The 16,679-nt window shown below is 42.0% G+C and overlaps 1 protein-coding gene across 1 annotated transcript in view; it reads right to left on the reverse strand.

Annotated features, from left to right (window-relative positions):
- The window catches only part of crb1 (crumbs cell polarity complex component 1), a 48,061-nt gene extending 36,485 nt beyond the window's left edge, over positions 1-11,576 (reverse strand). The window contains exons 1-2 of the mRNA XM_079580919.1: positions 11,442-11,576; positions 1,192-1,428 (exon numbers count right to left, since the gene is read on the reverse strand). Coding sequence (XP_079437045.1) covers positions 1,192-1,428; positions 11,442-11,514 — 310 coding nt within the window. The 5' untranslated portion in view covers positions 11,515-11,576. The remainder of the gene's footprint in view (positions 1-1,191; positions 1,429-11,441) is intronic.
- Positions 11,577-16,679: the final 5,103 nt, after the last annotated feature.

Raw genomic sequence — 16,679 nt, forward strand, 5'->3', positions numbered from 1 at the left:
CAGGGGCACGCACACAGACCAGACAGGTACGTATCAACTCGTCTAAGATCAGGTAAGAACATATCTCAGTATGGAAAAACGGTGAATTAAATAGTACTCTAAATAGTGTCATTTTTTTTTAAAAATCCTAGCAGAGCACCCCACTTGATAATGTACATATAATGTAAAATAATGATTCTCAACTTGTGGGTTGGGACCAGAAAGTGAGTTGCAGAACCATTTTCAGTGGTCGCGAGCCTAAATGAATGTCAATATATGACCGTTTGTTTGTCATCCTGTGGTCATGGTGGGTCCTGAAGCCGGACCACTTGAGAACCACTGATGTAAAACATGGGCATTTGCAGAAAAAAAGTTCTTGCTTTAGGATACAATGGTGAGTTCGGCCCTTGGTGTTTTGGCAATTATTAAAATCGGCCATTCGCGACACAAACTTGCCTACTCTTGCCCTAAAGTCACTTCAAACTTGCGGGGGCTGCCCCTCCCTACATGAACTGGTCTCAAGTGAACTGAACTGGTCAAAATTGTTATTGTTATTCATAGTTTTGATTGTTAAAGAGTGTTGAGTAACTGGACTGGTTTGTTTGATGAGGTGGGGTTATACGTAAGATTGTTCTTTTCTATTCTAATAGTTAATCTATGCCTCAAGAATGGCAGGGATGGGTCGACCCCCCAGAATTGTCCCAAATAGATGATCTCAGGATTAGTGATCAACTTTTCTTGCCTTGTCAGATGCTAAAGGAACAGGCCACTGTTTGTCCACATGTTCTATCCTGACGAGTTGATGTGTACCTGTCTGGTCTTTGTGCTCGTGGAAGAGCGAGGTCGCTTCCAACTTCACCCCTGATTGGACCCATAGGAATACATTGGGAGAGGCCAAATGCTAACTACATCTTTGGCCGTTTTGGGAGGCTGAGCGCACACACAAAGACCAGACAGGTACACATCAACTTGTCTAAGCTCAGTTTAGCTCAGTATGGAAAAACGGTGGCCTGTTCCTTTAAACGGTGCCTCTTGTCTGAGAAATGAAACGGCTTCATGGCCTTCGGATCGTTGTCCTGCTGTCCTCATTTTTGAAAAGGTTTATCAGATGGTTCAAATGAGGCTGACCAGATGATGAACAGATGAGCGACAAAGCGTCCTTAACTTCAGCTGACCACTCACATGTCATAGAACTACTGCACAAGCTCTTACCAGTGAAGCCGGGGGGGCACAGGCAGGCGTACGTGCCCACTCGGTCCAGGCAGGTGCCTCCGTGCTGGCAGGGCCGGGAGACGCACTCGTTCACGTCGATCTGGCAGTGAGCTCCCTGGAACCCCGGCACGCAGAAGCACGAGTAGCTGTCCTCGCGGGCGCGGCACAGGGCGCGGTTCTGGCACGGGTTTGGCGAGCATTTGTCCAACGCAGAGGGCAACTTGTCGGGATAGACAGCTGTTTGGAAAAAGGATGATGAATGTGTTTATCAGAGATATGCAGCAGACATCTTCATTTACATCGTTGTAAAATATAGCCCCCCGCAGCAGCAGAACGATCAGCCTGCAGCCCTTTCTCCTCTTCACACACTTTCCCAAACTCGCCCATCCTACTCAGGCCGGATACACACAATAAACCAAGTAACACTGTCTAGAACTGCAAAATAATAATAAAAAAAACAAAAAACTATGCAAGAACAATAAAAACAACTCAGGGGTGTTGAAAGCCAGAGAATAAAAGTGGGTTTTAAAATGAGACTTAAACACTCCACAGTTGGGGCCATGTGTCTCATGTGTTTGTGGAGCCAGAGAACAAAACTCTGTCCAATACAGGGTATTCTGTGAAATAGATTTAAAGGTCCGGTTCTCTCACTTTCAAAATGAATTTTTAGTTGTTGTAGTAAGAACATTCAATAGCACACTTTGGAAATGATGACCCAACTGTGGTGGTACCGCAGACAATCTGCCTCTTCTGCCTCCTCCTGTTTCTTTATGTACACGTTCTGCTTTTTGAATCTCCAAATATCTACCGTCTGAAGCCAGTGCACCACACGGCGCAAATCAAAAACTCCAAGATATGAGTTCTTTCATTATGAAGTGAAGAGAAAGACTTTTACAATGACTTTCATACTCCATACTGCATTCACTTTTGTCCTGTTTTTCATTTTGGTTCAGAATCCTCCTCCTGCACATTTAATATATGCAGGAATGCATTGAAGACAAACAGCCGCCAGCGAGGCCTTTCACACTCTCTTAAAGCAGAGCAAATGTGCTCCATGTACTTGCATTAGTTTAACACTTAGATCTGTCTGTCCACATTGTCCTGCCTTAGGATCTGATATAATACCAGCAACGCAAATCTGTGCTCTGTGGAGGACATTTCTGAACCTGAATATCTCCCACCCAATACACTCTACTGAATTAACTCCAGTTGGCGTCCACAGAGGACATTTAGAGCTTTTCAATGATACCAAATGTGAAGGGGAGGGGCTTTGGTAACTTTCTGTTTTACTTCAATGAAAATAGTGGCTCTCAGTGCGAGCACATTTTATGGGAAGAAGAAAAGTACATTTGTAAAACTATTTATGGACCAAATTTTAGATTAAAATGTTGTTTGCATATGTGTCCTAACAACACTACACAGTAGGACTTATTTGAACTGTCGTTTACCATAGTATTTAAGTGTTTAGTGTTGACTGTAGTGGACATATTTATTTTATCCATTTTGATGGAGAAAATATGTGCAAATATAGAAGAAAATAACTGCACACCCCCACATCCAGCCACGTGCATCTCTGAGACACTCTGGTGCCTCCATCTTCAGAGATGGTGAAAGAAACATGCATCAGGTGTCGCAGATTAAGATGAGAGAGACAAACCTGTGCACAGAGTGGAAGGCATGCCTCTCCATGAAGAGGAACTGCTTTGTGAAGTGTCATTCTAACAAAACAACACATGAGTGATGATGGGCAGTGTTTTGGATTCTAATGTTGACTTTTTGCCATTTTCTTTGGGACTAACTTTGCCACCAAGGTTCAGTTTCACAAGTAAAGTATGGCCTTCGTATATCCACTGTACTGGACGCATGATATCTCAAAAATGTTTTTCACTCTTCTAATAACCTTACAAAGATTGGGGGATTTAAAAAAAAAAGGTGAGTGGACAACATTTGTTTCCCTGGTAGTCAGGAGGATATTTGAATGGGTGAAACAAAACAACACATTTGTTCCTTTTTTTGTACATCTGAAAAGTCCTTGAAAGCAGCACAGGCCACTCCATCAGGCAGCGTCTGATGGAGTGTGGCAAACACAAAGCTGTAAAGAGGCAATGCTCCTCGGGGATGATCATTCTCCAGCGAAATCAGCCCTGGAGTGGCCATTCTGCGCCCAATCAGTTCAAGTGTGGCGATAAAACATGTCCAAGCACGCAATTACACTTCCCGTGTGCTCGTGTGGCAGCCAGTTCCACAGACCGCTTTCTCAAGAGTACACTGCATCCCAAAGCATTATGCAAATGGTATTTCAGTGTCATAAGGGTAAATAAATAAATAAAATGAAACTCATGGATGGCTTTGTGTCTCAGGTTGTCATTTAAGGGAAAAATTAATGAAAAAGGACGAGCAACCCTTGATACATTGTACCTAACTAGTACTATGTAATGTGCTGTGTAACAACTTGTAATAACTTGTTGTACCTGTGGGTTAGATACACAATGGAATAATGTATGTTTATGGATCAGCAGTTTGTAGGTGCATAATGTAATAAGACATAACTGAAATGTTAATCATCGGCCCTAAGGCCCAGAGAGAGAGACTTTTACCCAAACTACAGTCACTGTCTATGAATCCTTCCTCACAGGTGAAGAACCTGGTGTGACCTTTGACTCTGAGCTGCCGTTTATTCCACACATTAAGAATATCACAAAGATGGTTTTTACCATCTAAAGAACATAGTCAGAGTCGCCCCATTCTCTCTCGGGCCAACACGGAGACGCTCATGCATGCTTTTATCACCAGTCCACCACTACTTTAATGCCCTGCTCTCTGCTCTTCCCAAAAAGAGGATCTCAGGTTTACAGCAGCTCGTGTCCTAACGAAGACCAGGAGGCGGGACCACATTACACCGGTTTTAGAATCGCTGCATTGGCTCCGCGTGTGTTTCAGGATAGATTTGAAAGTTCTTTTAATGGTTTTTAAATGTCTTAATGGTCTTGGTCCTTCTTATCTTTCAGAACTGCTTTTACCTTACGAACCTTCACGGCCCCTTCGCTCCTCCGGCAGGGGTCTCCTAGTTATTCCTAAAGTCCTGTAAAGCACTTTGTGAGACCCTTCGGTATGAAAAGCGCTTTAGAAATAAAGTTTGATTGATGTATTGATTGATACTCTAACCCAAACCGTAAGCCCTAATCCTGAGGGTCTCGTGTCCCAATACATTATGTACTTGAAAAGTACTAATACAATACAAGACGAGCAGAAACAGCTGTAGTGGCTCAGAAATACATGAAGACTCATTTTCAAACAGTCTTGTTCACTGATGAGGCCGTGTAACCCTAAAAATAAAATAACTCCAGCATAGATTCTTGTGAATCCATTCACAAGAAAATGTCAACGAGAGAAAGAAGGTTTTTATTCAGTTGAAACAAGAGGACTGCTGGACACCATGCACGGGCCACAAGTTGCTGCTGGACTAAACTGCCTCCATGGACATTGTGTTGAGTCAGGATTAACAACAATAATCTTTTTCTGATTGTCACTACATCTGAGTGGTGAGTGTTGCAAAAGGTGCTCTGTCTTGACACCAAATGTGTTGGCGATAGCATAGGGCGGGGCTTAAGCTCCATAAGGGCGCCGCCATGTTTATTTCCCAGAATTCCCTCCGCCCGCAGGCATTGGCCAGGGGTCAAAATGGACTGTGGTGCATTACTGTGCTGCTGTCCGAGGACAACCCGGCGTCACAACAACGCGAGTGCATGAGATCTGACAGCCGTGTGTGTGTGCGTGTGCGCGTGTGCGTGTGCGTGTGCGTGTGTGTGTGTGTGTGCGTGTGTGTGTGCGTGTGTGTGTGCGTGTGTGTGCATGTGTGTGTGTGTGTGTGCGTGCGCGCATCCAAACAGGGCGATGTGTGTCATCGTCACTCACAGCTAAACTGCAGCTGTAGACGCTCAGCGCAGGTACAGTGACATCCTCCAACACACATGACATCTGCGTGTCTTTGTTTAAGTCTCTCCTGCAGTGACCGTGGCTGTGGTTCATTATAGATCCAGTGCTGCGTAATGTCAGAAGTGCAGACACATGCGTAAGATCCAATCCTGGCCGTATTCCGTTTCCAAAGCTTTGTCTCCGAACAAAAGTACACGCAGAAAGTTGTCCAACAACTGTCAAAACACGAGCTTCAAATCAGCCGCGCTGCTCCGAGTGCTTCAGCCTCCGTGTGCGGAAAGTGAAAATGAAACTACCACTGAACGAGTGCATGGCCTGCACTGCTTAGCTTTTTTTTTTTTCCTTTGCTGCTGTACCATTTGTTTTCTACTTTGCTTTCAGGTATTGTGAGCCCAGAGGTACATTTCATTATGAAGCAGCTTTGAAAGCATTGCCCATTTCATTCTAAGATTATAAATACTGTCTAATAACTATAATTAGGCTATTTCATTTCCATACCAGCGTATTATTTTTTAGATTGTACTTGCACCGTGATGCACCAAACCGTGGGTCCTGCACCGTGAACTGAACCGTGAGAGCTGAACCCCTCATATTCATCCATAAATATTCCACTGTCTCTTGAATTCTATTTCCTGAGGTTAGTGAACATATTGTAGATGTAGTGGCTCATTCTGCTGGTGCTCTGGACACCGGGCTCACTCCTTCCTGCACACTGTAGGAGTAGGTAACTTTGCACTAGACTATCCAGTCATTACAGCGGTTCTGGGATTGCAGAGGCTCAGAGCTTTGTTTGGTCAAAGGGTCATGAGTAAAAATCATCAAATATAAGAAATTGCAGTTTGTTTGAAATTATTTTTAGCATTCATTATTTTAAACATTTGTAGTGGCCATAGTTTTTGGAATGGGTTGGGAACCACTGGTCTACTACATGCAATAATCTCTGTATCCGCATCACTTTATCAACCACCTGCACTAGGACTGAAATACTTTGTGCTATATATAAGATACCTCTTTGTGCTGTATAGATACAGACGGCATCTTGTCATAGAAGGGGGCGTGGCTTCGCCGAGGGGGAAAATAGAATCTTCAGAGAAACACAATTTTTCACTCTTTTAAGCCATTTTCTGGTAGAACATGAACTTATTTATCACACATAAATAAAGTCAAGTGTAAATCGGGCCCATATGGATATTTTCTCGCTCTAGCTAACTGTTAGCATTAGCCCGATGCTAGCATGTAGCATCAAGTTAGCATTATCCGTTTTTTATGTATTTATGGGCTGTTGAACAGAGGCCGGGTCTCTGACAGAGGCCGGGTTTGCTGCTGGCGGAGGCAAATTAAAGCCGGTCTCTAAAACAGGCCAGGGCTTTTATTAGAAACTATAGCGGTAGAAATATTCCCCATGTTAGGAATTTGTCTCATACTCGTGTAAAAGATAACTCACGTGCAGGAAGTAAACAAACGGGAACCCGGGCCGAGCAAAACTTTGACACAGATTTAGCCACTTTTCAAACCTCCTGTGACTATTTGTGGAAACAGGGCAACAAATGTTGTGTGACCCTCCAGGGTTTTAATAAAGTCACCATTGCGTCTTCAAAGCACGTCCAGCTGCTCCGTGTGCAGGTCAGTCCCACGCCTCAAAATAACTCCTCCCATCAGCGCGAGCGTCTCGTCTTCTCTCGGGTCAGTCTCATGATCGATCACAAACACAAACGCTCCGTCTAAACTCAACTTTTACACAAGATAACAACAAATAATCCGGTCCACGGTAAAAACGAAACAGAAACCTGCAGTGACATTGATGTCAATGTTCCGCTAACAGCAACAAAACACTTCCTGTTGTCCCGACAAAATAAAAGGCGTCAATGTTCCAGCCGCTGGGAGAGGGTTTGAAATGTTAATTAATAAATGAACCTAATATTTTAGGTGCAAATGGACACAAATCTCGTTTTTCCTCATTTTCCTGGTTGTCCGTCTTGCTTAAATAGAAATAAAGGCCTGTCTCTAATTGTGGCCTGGTTCCAATAAAAGGCTGGTCCTAGATGCCCTTGAGTAAATAAAGGCCCTGGCCTATATTAGAGCATTTACGGTATCTTATATAATGATCAATTTTCATTTTGCAATTATATTTGCAATTGATGATTAAATTCCAGATGTTGTTCACTGTGCACAATTTGAAAACATCTAGGAGTGTGCTGGATTAAATATGAACTGTGAAGTATAAGTGCCACATGCATTTCAGAGCAGGTTTGTGGAGGTGCACATAATAAAAGCCTAAACAGATAGAGCAGGGCTGGGACATAATGTGTTTCTCTCAGCCAGTAAACTTGTAATACCACACTTACACTGCAAGTACTTTAATGACGTCACGCACATCGAGCCAAAAGTGGTGGTCACTCCGCCAGGCACCATGACACAATTCAAACATGTCCAAACTGGCCTTTGTAACATGTGCACTTTGTGTTTGTCCGACTGATTCATATTTGCTTCATATCCCCAGGAAACTCGACTTCTCTGACCGCTGCTCTTCTTCTCCCAGCATGTCTTGTCCAAATCAATTTAGCTCCAAATTACAGCAGGCAGTCAGTTGGACGGTCATAGCAACATCACAATGGAATAATAATAATGTCGTACTGAATAATCAATTCCTACATAGTGTATTCCGTAAATGCTCTAATATAGGCCGTGGCCTTAATTTACTCAAGGGCATCTAGGACCAGGCCTTTATTGGAACCAGGCCACAATTAGAGACAGAACTTTAATTGAAAACCGACGACCAGGAAAATGAAGAAAAACGACATTTGTGTCCATTTGCACATAAAATATTAGGTTCATTTATTAATTAACATTTCAAACCCTCTCTCAGCGGCTGGAACATTGACGCCTTTTATTTTGTCTGGACAACAGGAAGTGTTTCGTTGCTGTTAGCGGAACATTGACATCAATGTCACTGCAGGTTTCTGTTTCGTTTTTACCGCGGACCGGATTATTTATTGTTATCTTGTGTAAAAGGCGAGTTTAGATGGAGCGTTTGTGTTTGTGATCGATCATGAGACTGACCCGAGAGAAGACGAGACGCTCGCGCTGATGGGAGGAGTTATTTTGCAGCTGGACGTGCTTTGAAGACGCGATGGTGACTTTATTAAAACCCTGGAGGTTCACAAAACTCTCCCCCTGTTTCCACAAATAGTCACTGGAGGTTTGAAAAGTGGCTAAATCTGTGTCAAAGTTACACTCGGATCAGCTCCTCCGCAGCGTCCCCATCGGCCCGGGTTCCCGTTTGTTTACTTCCTGCACGTGAGTTTTCATTTACACGAGTATGAGACAAATTCCTAACATGGGGAATATTTCTACCGCTATAGTTTCTAATAAAAGCCCCGGCCTGTTTTAGAGACCGGCTTTAATTTGCCTCCGCCAGCCGCGAACCCGGCCTCTGTCAGAGACCCGGCCGCTAATGGAATACAGGCCAGTATTAGAGAATTTACGGTAGGTGAGTACATGACAGTGTGAGTTCCATCTCCCTGTGCGTGTGCTGAAAGTAAGCACTGTGTCATGTCTCAGAGCATCATGGAGTGCAATCGACGGCCTGTTGCTTGTCAGAGCCCTCCCTGAGCCCCCCTCTCCCTCCCTCCCACTGCATGTAAGCTCTTTCAAATGCTAATTCCCTCTTTTGCTCTTTGTGTCTCTATCTTTAGGCTCTCAAAGCGACACCCGCGGGACACCTGACGCGTCCGTGGCCTGATGCACGCTGCTGGCCCGTCTCCGCCTGTACCACTGTTTGAGCCGTGATAAGGCCATATCTAGTCCCTTTAAAGCCGCCACTTCAACGTGTCTTTGTCCAATAACGGATCCTCAACACCCACAGGTGCCCCCACCCCTCCCGCACGCTCACGGGTCACTGGAGGAGTATTGTCAGGCTCCCTCTCTAATCAGCCACTCTGCCCCCCAGCTATGATGTCACCTCACAATCGCGTCATTGAAATTCAAAGCATGGACGTGCTGAAAAGACGAGCTGTTTAAGATCCATTGAGCATTATACAAACCAAATTCAAGATACACTGAGCATCTCTCATGGCAGCCCAGAGGGGAAACGAGTTAGGAAATACAACAAAGATATTGGTGTTTATCGTTCAAAACTAAAAAAAAAGGCAATTAAGGTTTTTTCTCTTCTTTTAATGTGTGTGATTTATCTTTTGAATGCCACATTTTCACCGTCTGGACTAAAGGTCAGCACACATCCACAGTGAGAGTGAGAAACGGGCAGTCTACAGAATATTTTTTAAAAAGACATCACTTTAAAGCTACATTATGCAAAAAAAGAGTTGATATTTGTGCGTATTTGACCTTGTATGTAGCAGTGTTAATTTCGTCGACTAAAATATTTAGTCTTAATTTTAGTCACTGTTATTTTTGACGACTAAAATTGGACTAAAACTAAATTAAAAGTTTTTCATGAGACTAAAATTATGACTAAAATGTCCAGATATTTTAGTCAACTAAAATAAGACTAAATAAAAATGAAAAGGAGAGACTAAAATCATCCAAACTTCTATTGACCGTCTGAAAGAGCCTCAGATCATGTAAATTCTCTGCCAAAGGATCAGCTATGAGCTTTGTTCATGTGGAGCAGCTCCATGAAGCAGAGGAACAAGATTAAATATGATTATTAATATTATCAATGCAAAGTCAACTAAATTCGTCTTAAATTTAGTCGACTAAATTTACTTGCCCCCTCATGGAACCGACACCTTAATGTGGTGGAGGGGTTTGAGCACCCGAATGATCCTAGGAGCTCTGTTGTCGGGGGCTTCGTGCCCCTGGTAGGGTCTCCCAGAGCAAACAGATCCTAGGTGACAGGTCAGACAAAGAGCGGATCAGAAGCTCCTTATGAGAGACCAACAGGCCCGGATAATCATGAGGCCGTCCTTCTGTGGAGCCACCACCTGCAGGAGGAGCCATAGCGGCTGGTGCAATGTGATTTGGGCAGCTCGGACGGCTGCCCCCACGACCCGGCAACGGGTGGAAGAAAATGGATGGATGGATGGAAATTTACTTGCAATTTTAGTCGACTAAAACTAGACTAAAACTGAAGATGTTTTTTTGACTAAAACTAGACCAAAATCGAATTACATTTTTGTCAAAAGACTAAGACTAAAACTAAATTAAAATATGTTGTCAAAATTAACACGGCTATGTATTTACTTTAAGTCAGGTCGATCTCTACAACGCTCCAGGATCAAATGCTTTGTAGGTTTTCTGGTCAGCAGTGAAAACCTTCCAAACAACTGGTCATGGAGCGTCCTAGAGACCACGGTGATGGAAAGTAGAGGCGCCATGCTGACCCCTCATACAGCCACTGGGTCACTACAAGGTCAAATGCACACAAATTTTCCACATAGTTGCATAATGTGCCCTTAAAGCTACACTGCGTTGAATTTTACCCAAAAAATAAAATTTAAATACATGCTTTTATTTTATGACGGATATTTTCAGCATTGAAAAATACCTCAAACAAACATGTCATTTTGCTGTGAGCGGATCAGCTCTCCTATGACATGACAGAACTTTACCGGGAGTGGGTGCGTCTCCAGCTCGTTTCCATGGAGATGTCGACTAAAGTCAGCAGAATTTGAGATTTAAACAGGCTAGGTTCCCATCCAAATCCACTCTTTGATTTCTCACTGCAGAAATAGCATTGTCTGTGGAGCTGGTCATTCGGAGCATGTTTTGTACTGATGGCAACAGTATAGTCCAAAATGTTACCTTTAACACAATTTTACTTCAAGTTCAAAATAGCATCCATCCAAAATAAGCACAAAGTTCAGGACACTCGAAGACACTTTACAGTCCATTATTCATTCACTCCACACTCAGAGGTGGCCAGTCGCTGACGCAGTCACAGCTGCCCTGGGGTAGACTGATAGAAGCCAGTCCCCCCATCACTCACTCACTCACTCGTTCACACAAAGGCACAGTTTAAAGTCTAAACGTATTATTTCATGTCTCTCTGGTAGAAAGAGGTTCTGAATTTCGATGGGACGTCCAGGTTAAATAAAGTGTGTTCCAGAGGCTTAAACTCAGCAGAACCTGTTCTCATTCACGAGTGTAAGATTCTGATGGACAAAAATATAGAGCCACCGTGAACTTTATTATAGATCCTACTTCCAGAGTCGCCGAGCGTCAGAAGGAACTGACCTGTGCCAGTACAAAAGCAGCAAAAGCTCGACTCATGGCTTTTACTGCTTTAAGATATGATTCAAACACTGATCTAGAGACACCATGTTGTCATAAATCTCGTGTGAAAAGTTCCTCACCGTCGATGAGCCAAAGCGGAGCACTGAGACGCAGCAGCAGGTGAACCTTGAGGTAAGTGTAGATGAGCTCCATGGTCGCTCCGGGGGGGAAACCATCCTGCTGTCCTCAGAGCATCTTCGCAGCGTCTGTCTCGTCTGTCGTCAGCTCCGGGGCCACTTCAGCAGAGCCTTCTCCACCAGAGCATCATCAAGAGGCTGCATCCCACATGGCAGGAGAAAGACACAGGCTCCTCCCGCACTGCCAGCCAGGGAGAGGGGGGGTCTGGAGGCGGGGTCAGCTGAAAGTGTGGTCTAGTCTGTGAATATACAAGATGAGCTCTCGGGGCGCTGTGTGCACTCATCAAGCTTTTTTTCAATTGAGCCAGCTTGTGAGAGTAAAACCTGCCCTCTCCAAACATGATTTTAAGATTTTAATTCTATTTTGGGATCAGCCACAAATTGCTGACTCGGCTACAGCTCAAAATGCAGCCGCTCGGCTTTTAACCGGCACCATAAACGTGCACATCTCGCCAATTCTGAAATCCTTGCACTGGCTTTTTCCATACTGTGATTTGTTCTTACCTGAGCTTAGACGAGTTGATGCGTACCTGTCTGGTCTTTGTGTGTGCGCTCAGTCAAGCGACCAAAGATGTTGTTTGCATTCCGCCTCTCCCAGTATATTCCTATGGCTCCAAACGGGGGTGAAGTTAGAAGTGACCACACTCCTCCACGGGCACACAGACCAGACAGGTACACATCAACTCGCCAAGGTTTTTTTCCGCTTTTAAGTTTTGATTCACTTTTAGCATTGATTTATTGTGTTCTGTTGGTTTTGCGCTGTATATGGTTCAATTTATTGCACTGATTGTATATATATTTTTAAATCTTTTTTGTATCACTTGTTGTGTTGTGTTGTTGTTTTTATGATGTGTGTACTGCACTTTGGCCAACCCTGGTATTTTGAAAGTACATTATAAATAAAGCTGGATTGGATCGGTCCGAGTGGTCCGGACCAGTCAGGACCGGTCCCTCCCTGGCCCGGACCACTCGGACCAGTCACAGACCAGTGCACAGTGCCTGTAGAGGTCAATCCTGTCATGGTCCAGACTGATCCTTTATTTTACCTTTATTTCCTTTAATTTTTGCCACTTTTTGTTGAATTTTTGCCACTTTTTGTTGAATTTTTGTCACTTATTGTTGAATTTTTGCCACAGACCAGACCAGACTCCTGATAGAGACCAGTGGTCCTTGTAGTTTCTATGAGGCAGGACTAGGGCTGGTACCACTACAATAACAATATCTGCTTTTCGATACGGTGCCTTAACGGTACCTTTTTTGATACCTATGTTATTTTAATTGAATTAAAGTAATGTGTATAAAAAAGTATCGTTCAGGAGAAAATCCTTAAACAGCATACTACGTCCTGCTTCTCTAAGGTGAAGGGAAGTAACATAAAACCCAAGATGTCGGTGGGTAAAAGAAAGTTTACAATTTATTTTTGGTATGTGAGGTAAATAATAATAACTAAAGTAGGCTCTAAAGGGAGTACAAAAATAGTTCAAACGAAAAACAAACAGATACAACAAATTCACTAATCTAGTGTCTCACAAATTTACAATATTCGGTACACACACAAGAGACACAACCAGGTCTAAGGCGAGCTGCACTATTGAGTCCCAGCCGCCTCGAACCACAGATGAGAGGCACTTTTATTGGTCCTCCGTGTTGATAGGTGGGACCAGGTGATTGGAGAGGTGTAGAGGCGCTGTACCAATCAAATATCCGGGGAGGATCAACGAACCACCATCAGGGAAGGAAACCAATCCACCAATAAGGGACGAGGACTCCAACAGCAGCATTAACATAATAAACAAGGCACAACGAGATTAGAACATATGGGGCGGAGAGAAGGCGTGAGCGGGCCCTTGCCAAACGCCGTAACACAGCACAACAAAAAGAACACAGGCCGCAGCAGCGTCACCTGGAACCTGTTCATGTTTTTCACAGAATTCCTACTTAATTCCTACAAACAATCTTTGATCTTCTCATCCTTTAGTGACGACAGCAGTAACTTCAGGCTCTGCGGGGCTTCGGTAAAGGTAAATAGCTGATGTGTTTCTAGTTGTCACTGCATTTCTTCAGTGTTGGGAATGTTACTTTAAAAAGTAATTAGTTATAGTTACTCACTACTTGTTCCAAAAAGTAACTTAGTAGCTGAATTACTCTATAACAGTGTTAATTTTGACAACATATTTTAATTTAGTTTTAGCTTTAGTCTTTTGACGAATATGTAATTCGATTTTAGTCTAGTTTTAGTCGACTAAAATTGTAAGTAAATTTAGTCGACTAAATTTAAGACGAATTTAGTCGACTTTGCATTGATAATATTCATTATAATTATATTTAATCTTGTTCCTCTGTTTCATGGAGCTGCTCCACATGAACAAAGCTCAGAGCTGATCCTTTGGCAGAGAATTTACATGATCTGAGGCTCTTTCAGACGGTCAATAGAAGTTTGGATGATTTTAGTCTCTCCTTTTCATTTTTATTTAGTCTTATTTTAGTCGACTAAAATATCTGGACATTTTAGTCATAGTTTTAGTCTCATGAGAAACTTTTAATTTAGTTTTAGTCCAATTTTAGTCGTCAAAAATATCACTTTGACTAAAATTAAGACTAAATATTTTTGTCGACGAAATTAACACTGCTCTAAAGTAAAAGTAACAGGGAAAGTAAGTAAGTATTTGCGTTTCTGTTGCTTTACTATAGAATTGGGATTTTGTTGTGACTTGTGAATGACAGGTGTTCAAAGATGTTCAAAGATGTTCAAAGTTGTCCACAGTAAATGAATGAACTGAATGGGGGTAAAGTGGGGGAGGCCCCTGCGACTGAATGGTATTGAGCAGTGTTTGCGCCGCTGTTTTATTAATGTAAGAATATGGCCTTATTCAAAGAGAATGGGGATGATCAGACTTTACGCACAGGCATGAAGTCTCTCTGTTCATTCATCAGGCAAAACGGAAAACAGGGGAGCTGTGCAGAGACCAGAGACCGGTCCAATGTCCAGAGGCCAGTGAACATATATGATAACTATGGAGCGCTCACTCAAATCTTTGAGCACTCCGCTCGTTTAGCTCCATAGGTCGGACGTCGGATTTATAACCGTGACCTTTTGAGATCAATCCAAAGTCCTATCTCTGTCTTTTTTTTTTTTTTGACTGAGCACCCACTGGGAAGATCGGCACCTATGATGTCATAAGTCCTCCAAAAATATTAATCCACTAAATAAATGCATGTTTGTAATGTATTAAACTTACATGTAATTATGAATAACTATACTGCTGTTAATGATACAAAGAAATGATCATAAACTGTTCAAAATGCTGTTCTATTTCCAAACCATAAGAGATTCTCCATGTGAGGCTCGAACCACCATCCTCTAGCAGCTTTAGCTTGTTTCAGTTGAATATAGAGCATTGTATAAAACAGAAATAATGTTGTAAACCACACGGAATAATAACATGAATTTGAAAAGAAAAAAAATCTTCCCAAGCAAATCGTTAGTTTTCCTCAACAATAACAAAAAATATTGAGAGAGACCACTCAACAGCACTCCTCCCACACATAGTCCACAGCCCAAAGACCTTCTCAGGAACCGGTCCCTGCCTGGTCCGGACCACTCGGACCAGTGCACAGCGCCTCTAGAGGTCATGGCCCAGAATGGTCCAGACCGGTCTTTTATATTCACGGACCAGACCACACTTTTGGCCCCTCTCTGTGGGTACAAGGGCAGTGCTTCACGGCCCTAACATGCTTTCTGTTTCAAACGCATGTCAATTACATCGCCTTCCAAATGATTATGCAAATTGTATTTCAGTGTAAAGGTAAAAATAATGTACAATTTCAAGTTTAATTTCACAAGTTTACTGGATTAAAGTGTTGTGAAGCTGCTCAAAGAAGGGCTCCTGTGTTAAAATGTAACTTGACCTGTTAAGATTTTTTTGGGATTGAAATAACTTTTGATTTCAGTAAATATGACCTCCTGACGTTGATAATTCAACAAATGACCAGTTAAATACAAGCTTTAAAATGTATTGAACGTGTGCATGCTGTGTTTCGAGGCTCTCGTACTTTGTACTTGCAACATTCGTTCTTTTGTACTATTGTTGTAATATACATTTTTATTGTAATGATTCGGAGTGGGCGTTTAAGCTTTTGCTTTGGCCGCTCCTTTTGAGCAGAATTTCACCTGCTCAAATAAACAAATAAACAAAAACTAAACTAAACTAAGCCACAAATCATTTGTCAAACAGTTTAAATATCATAGGCAACAGAAAATTGCACTTGTACAGTTCTGGTGACGATCTAAACCAACTCCTAGAAATGGTGGAGAGAGAGTTACATAAATTCAAAGTCTGGTTTGATATTAATAAATTGTCTTTAAATATAAAGAAAACAAAATTTATGATTTTCTCGAACCGAAAAATTGACAGCCAAGTAAACCTAATGCTCAACAATCTGCCTTTAGAACGAGCTTATGAAAACACATTTCTCGGAGTTATAATTGATCATGATCTAAATTGGAAGTCACAGATTAATAATATGAATGAAATTATCAAAAGCAATAGCAATATTATATAAATCAAGATATATTTTAAACAAAGAGAGCTTTATTCTTATATATAACTCATTAATCATGCCATATATCACTTATTGTTTAGAAATTAGAAACACCTATAAATCAAACACAAAAAAAATGTTCACCCTACAAAAAAAGGCAATAAGACTCATCACATTCTCAACCTACAACCAACCAACCCATTCCCTGTTCATAAACCTGCAAACATTGAAATTCTATGATTTAGTAGATTTGTACACAATAAAAATGATGTTCAAAGTAAAAAATACACTTGTGTCACAAACACTACAAAATATGTTCACCCTCAGACAGAGCCGGTCTGAGCTCAGAGGAGATGTTTGTAAAGAAAACATTTCAAACAAACACCAGGAGATTGTGTGTTTCCATTAAAGGGGTCGATCTCTGGAATGACTGTACAGAGGATCTCACATCATGTCCCTCTCTCTTCCACCTAAAGAGAATGTATAAAAGTATTATACTTGAAAAATGCCTTCATTCTGGTTACTAGTTTGTTTACTGTCAACTTACTTTAAAATATATATATATATATATATATAATAAAATAAAATCCTTTTGAATGTCTGATGTTATGTTAGAAAGTTAACAAAAACACGTACTGT

Source organism: Gobius niger, assembly GCF_951799975.1.
Source record: "Gobius niger genome assembly, chromosome: 22".
In the NCBI taxonomy this organism is placed as follows: Eukaryota; Metazoa; Chordata; class Actinopteri; order Gobiiformes; family Gobiidae; genus Gobius; species Gobius niger.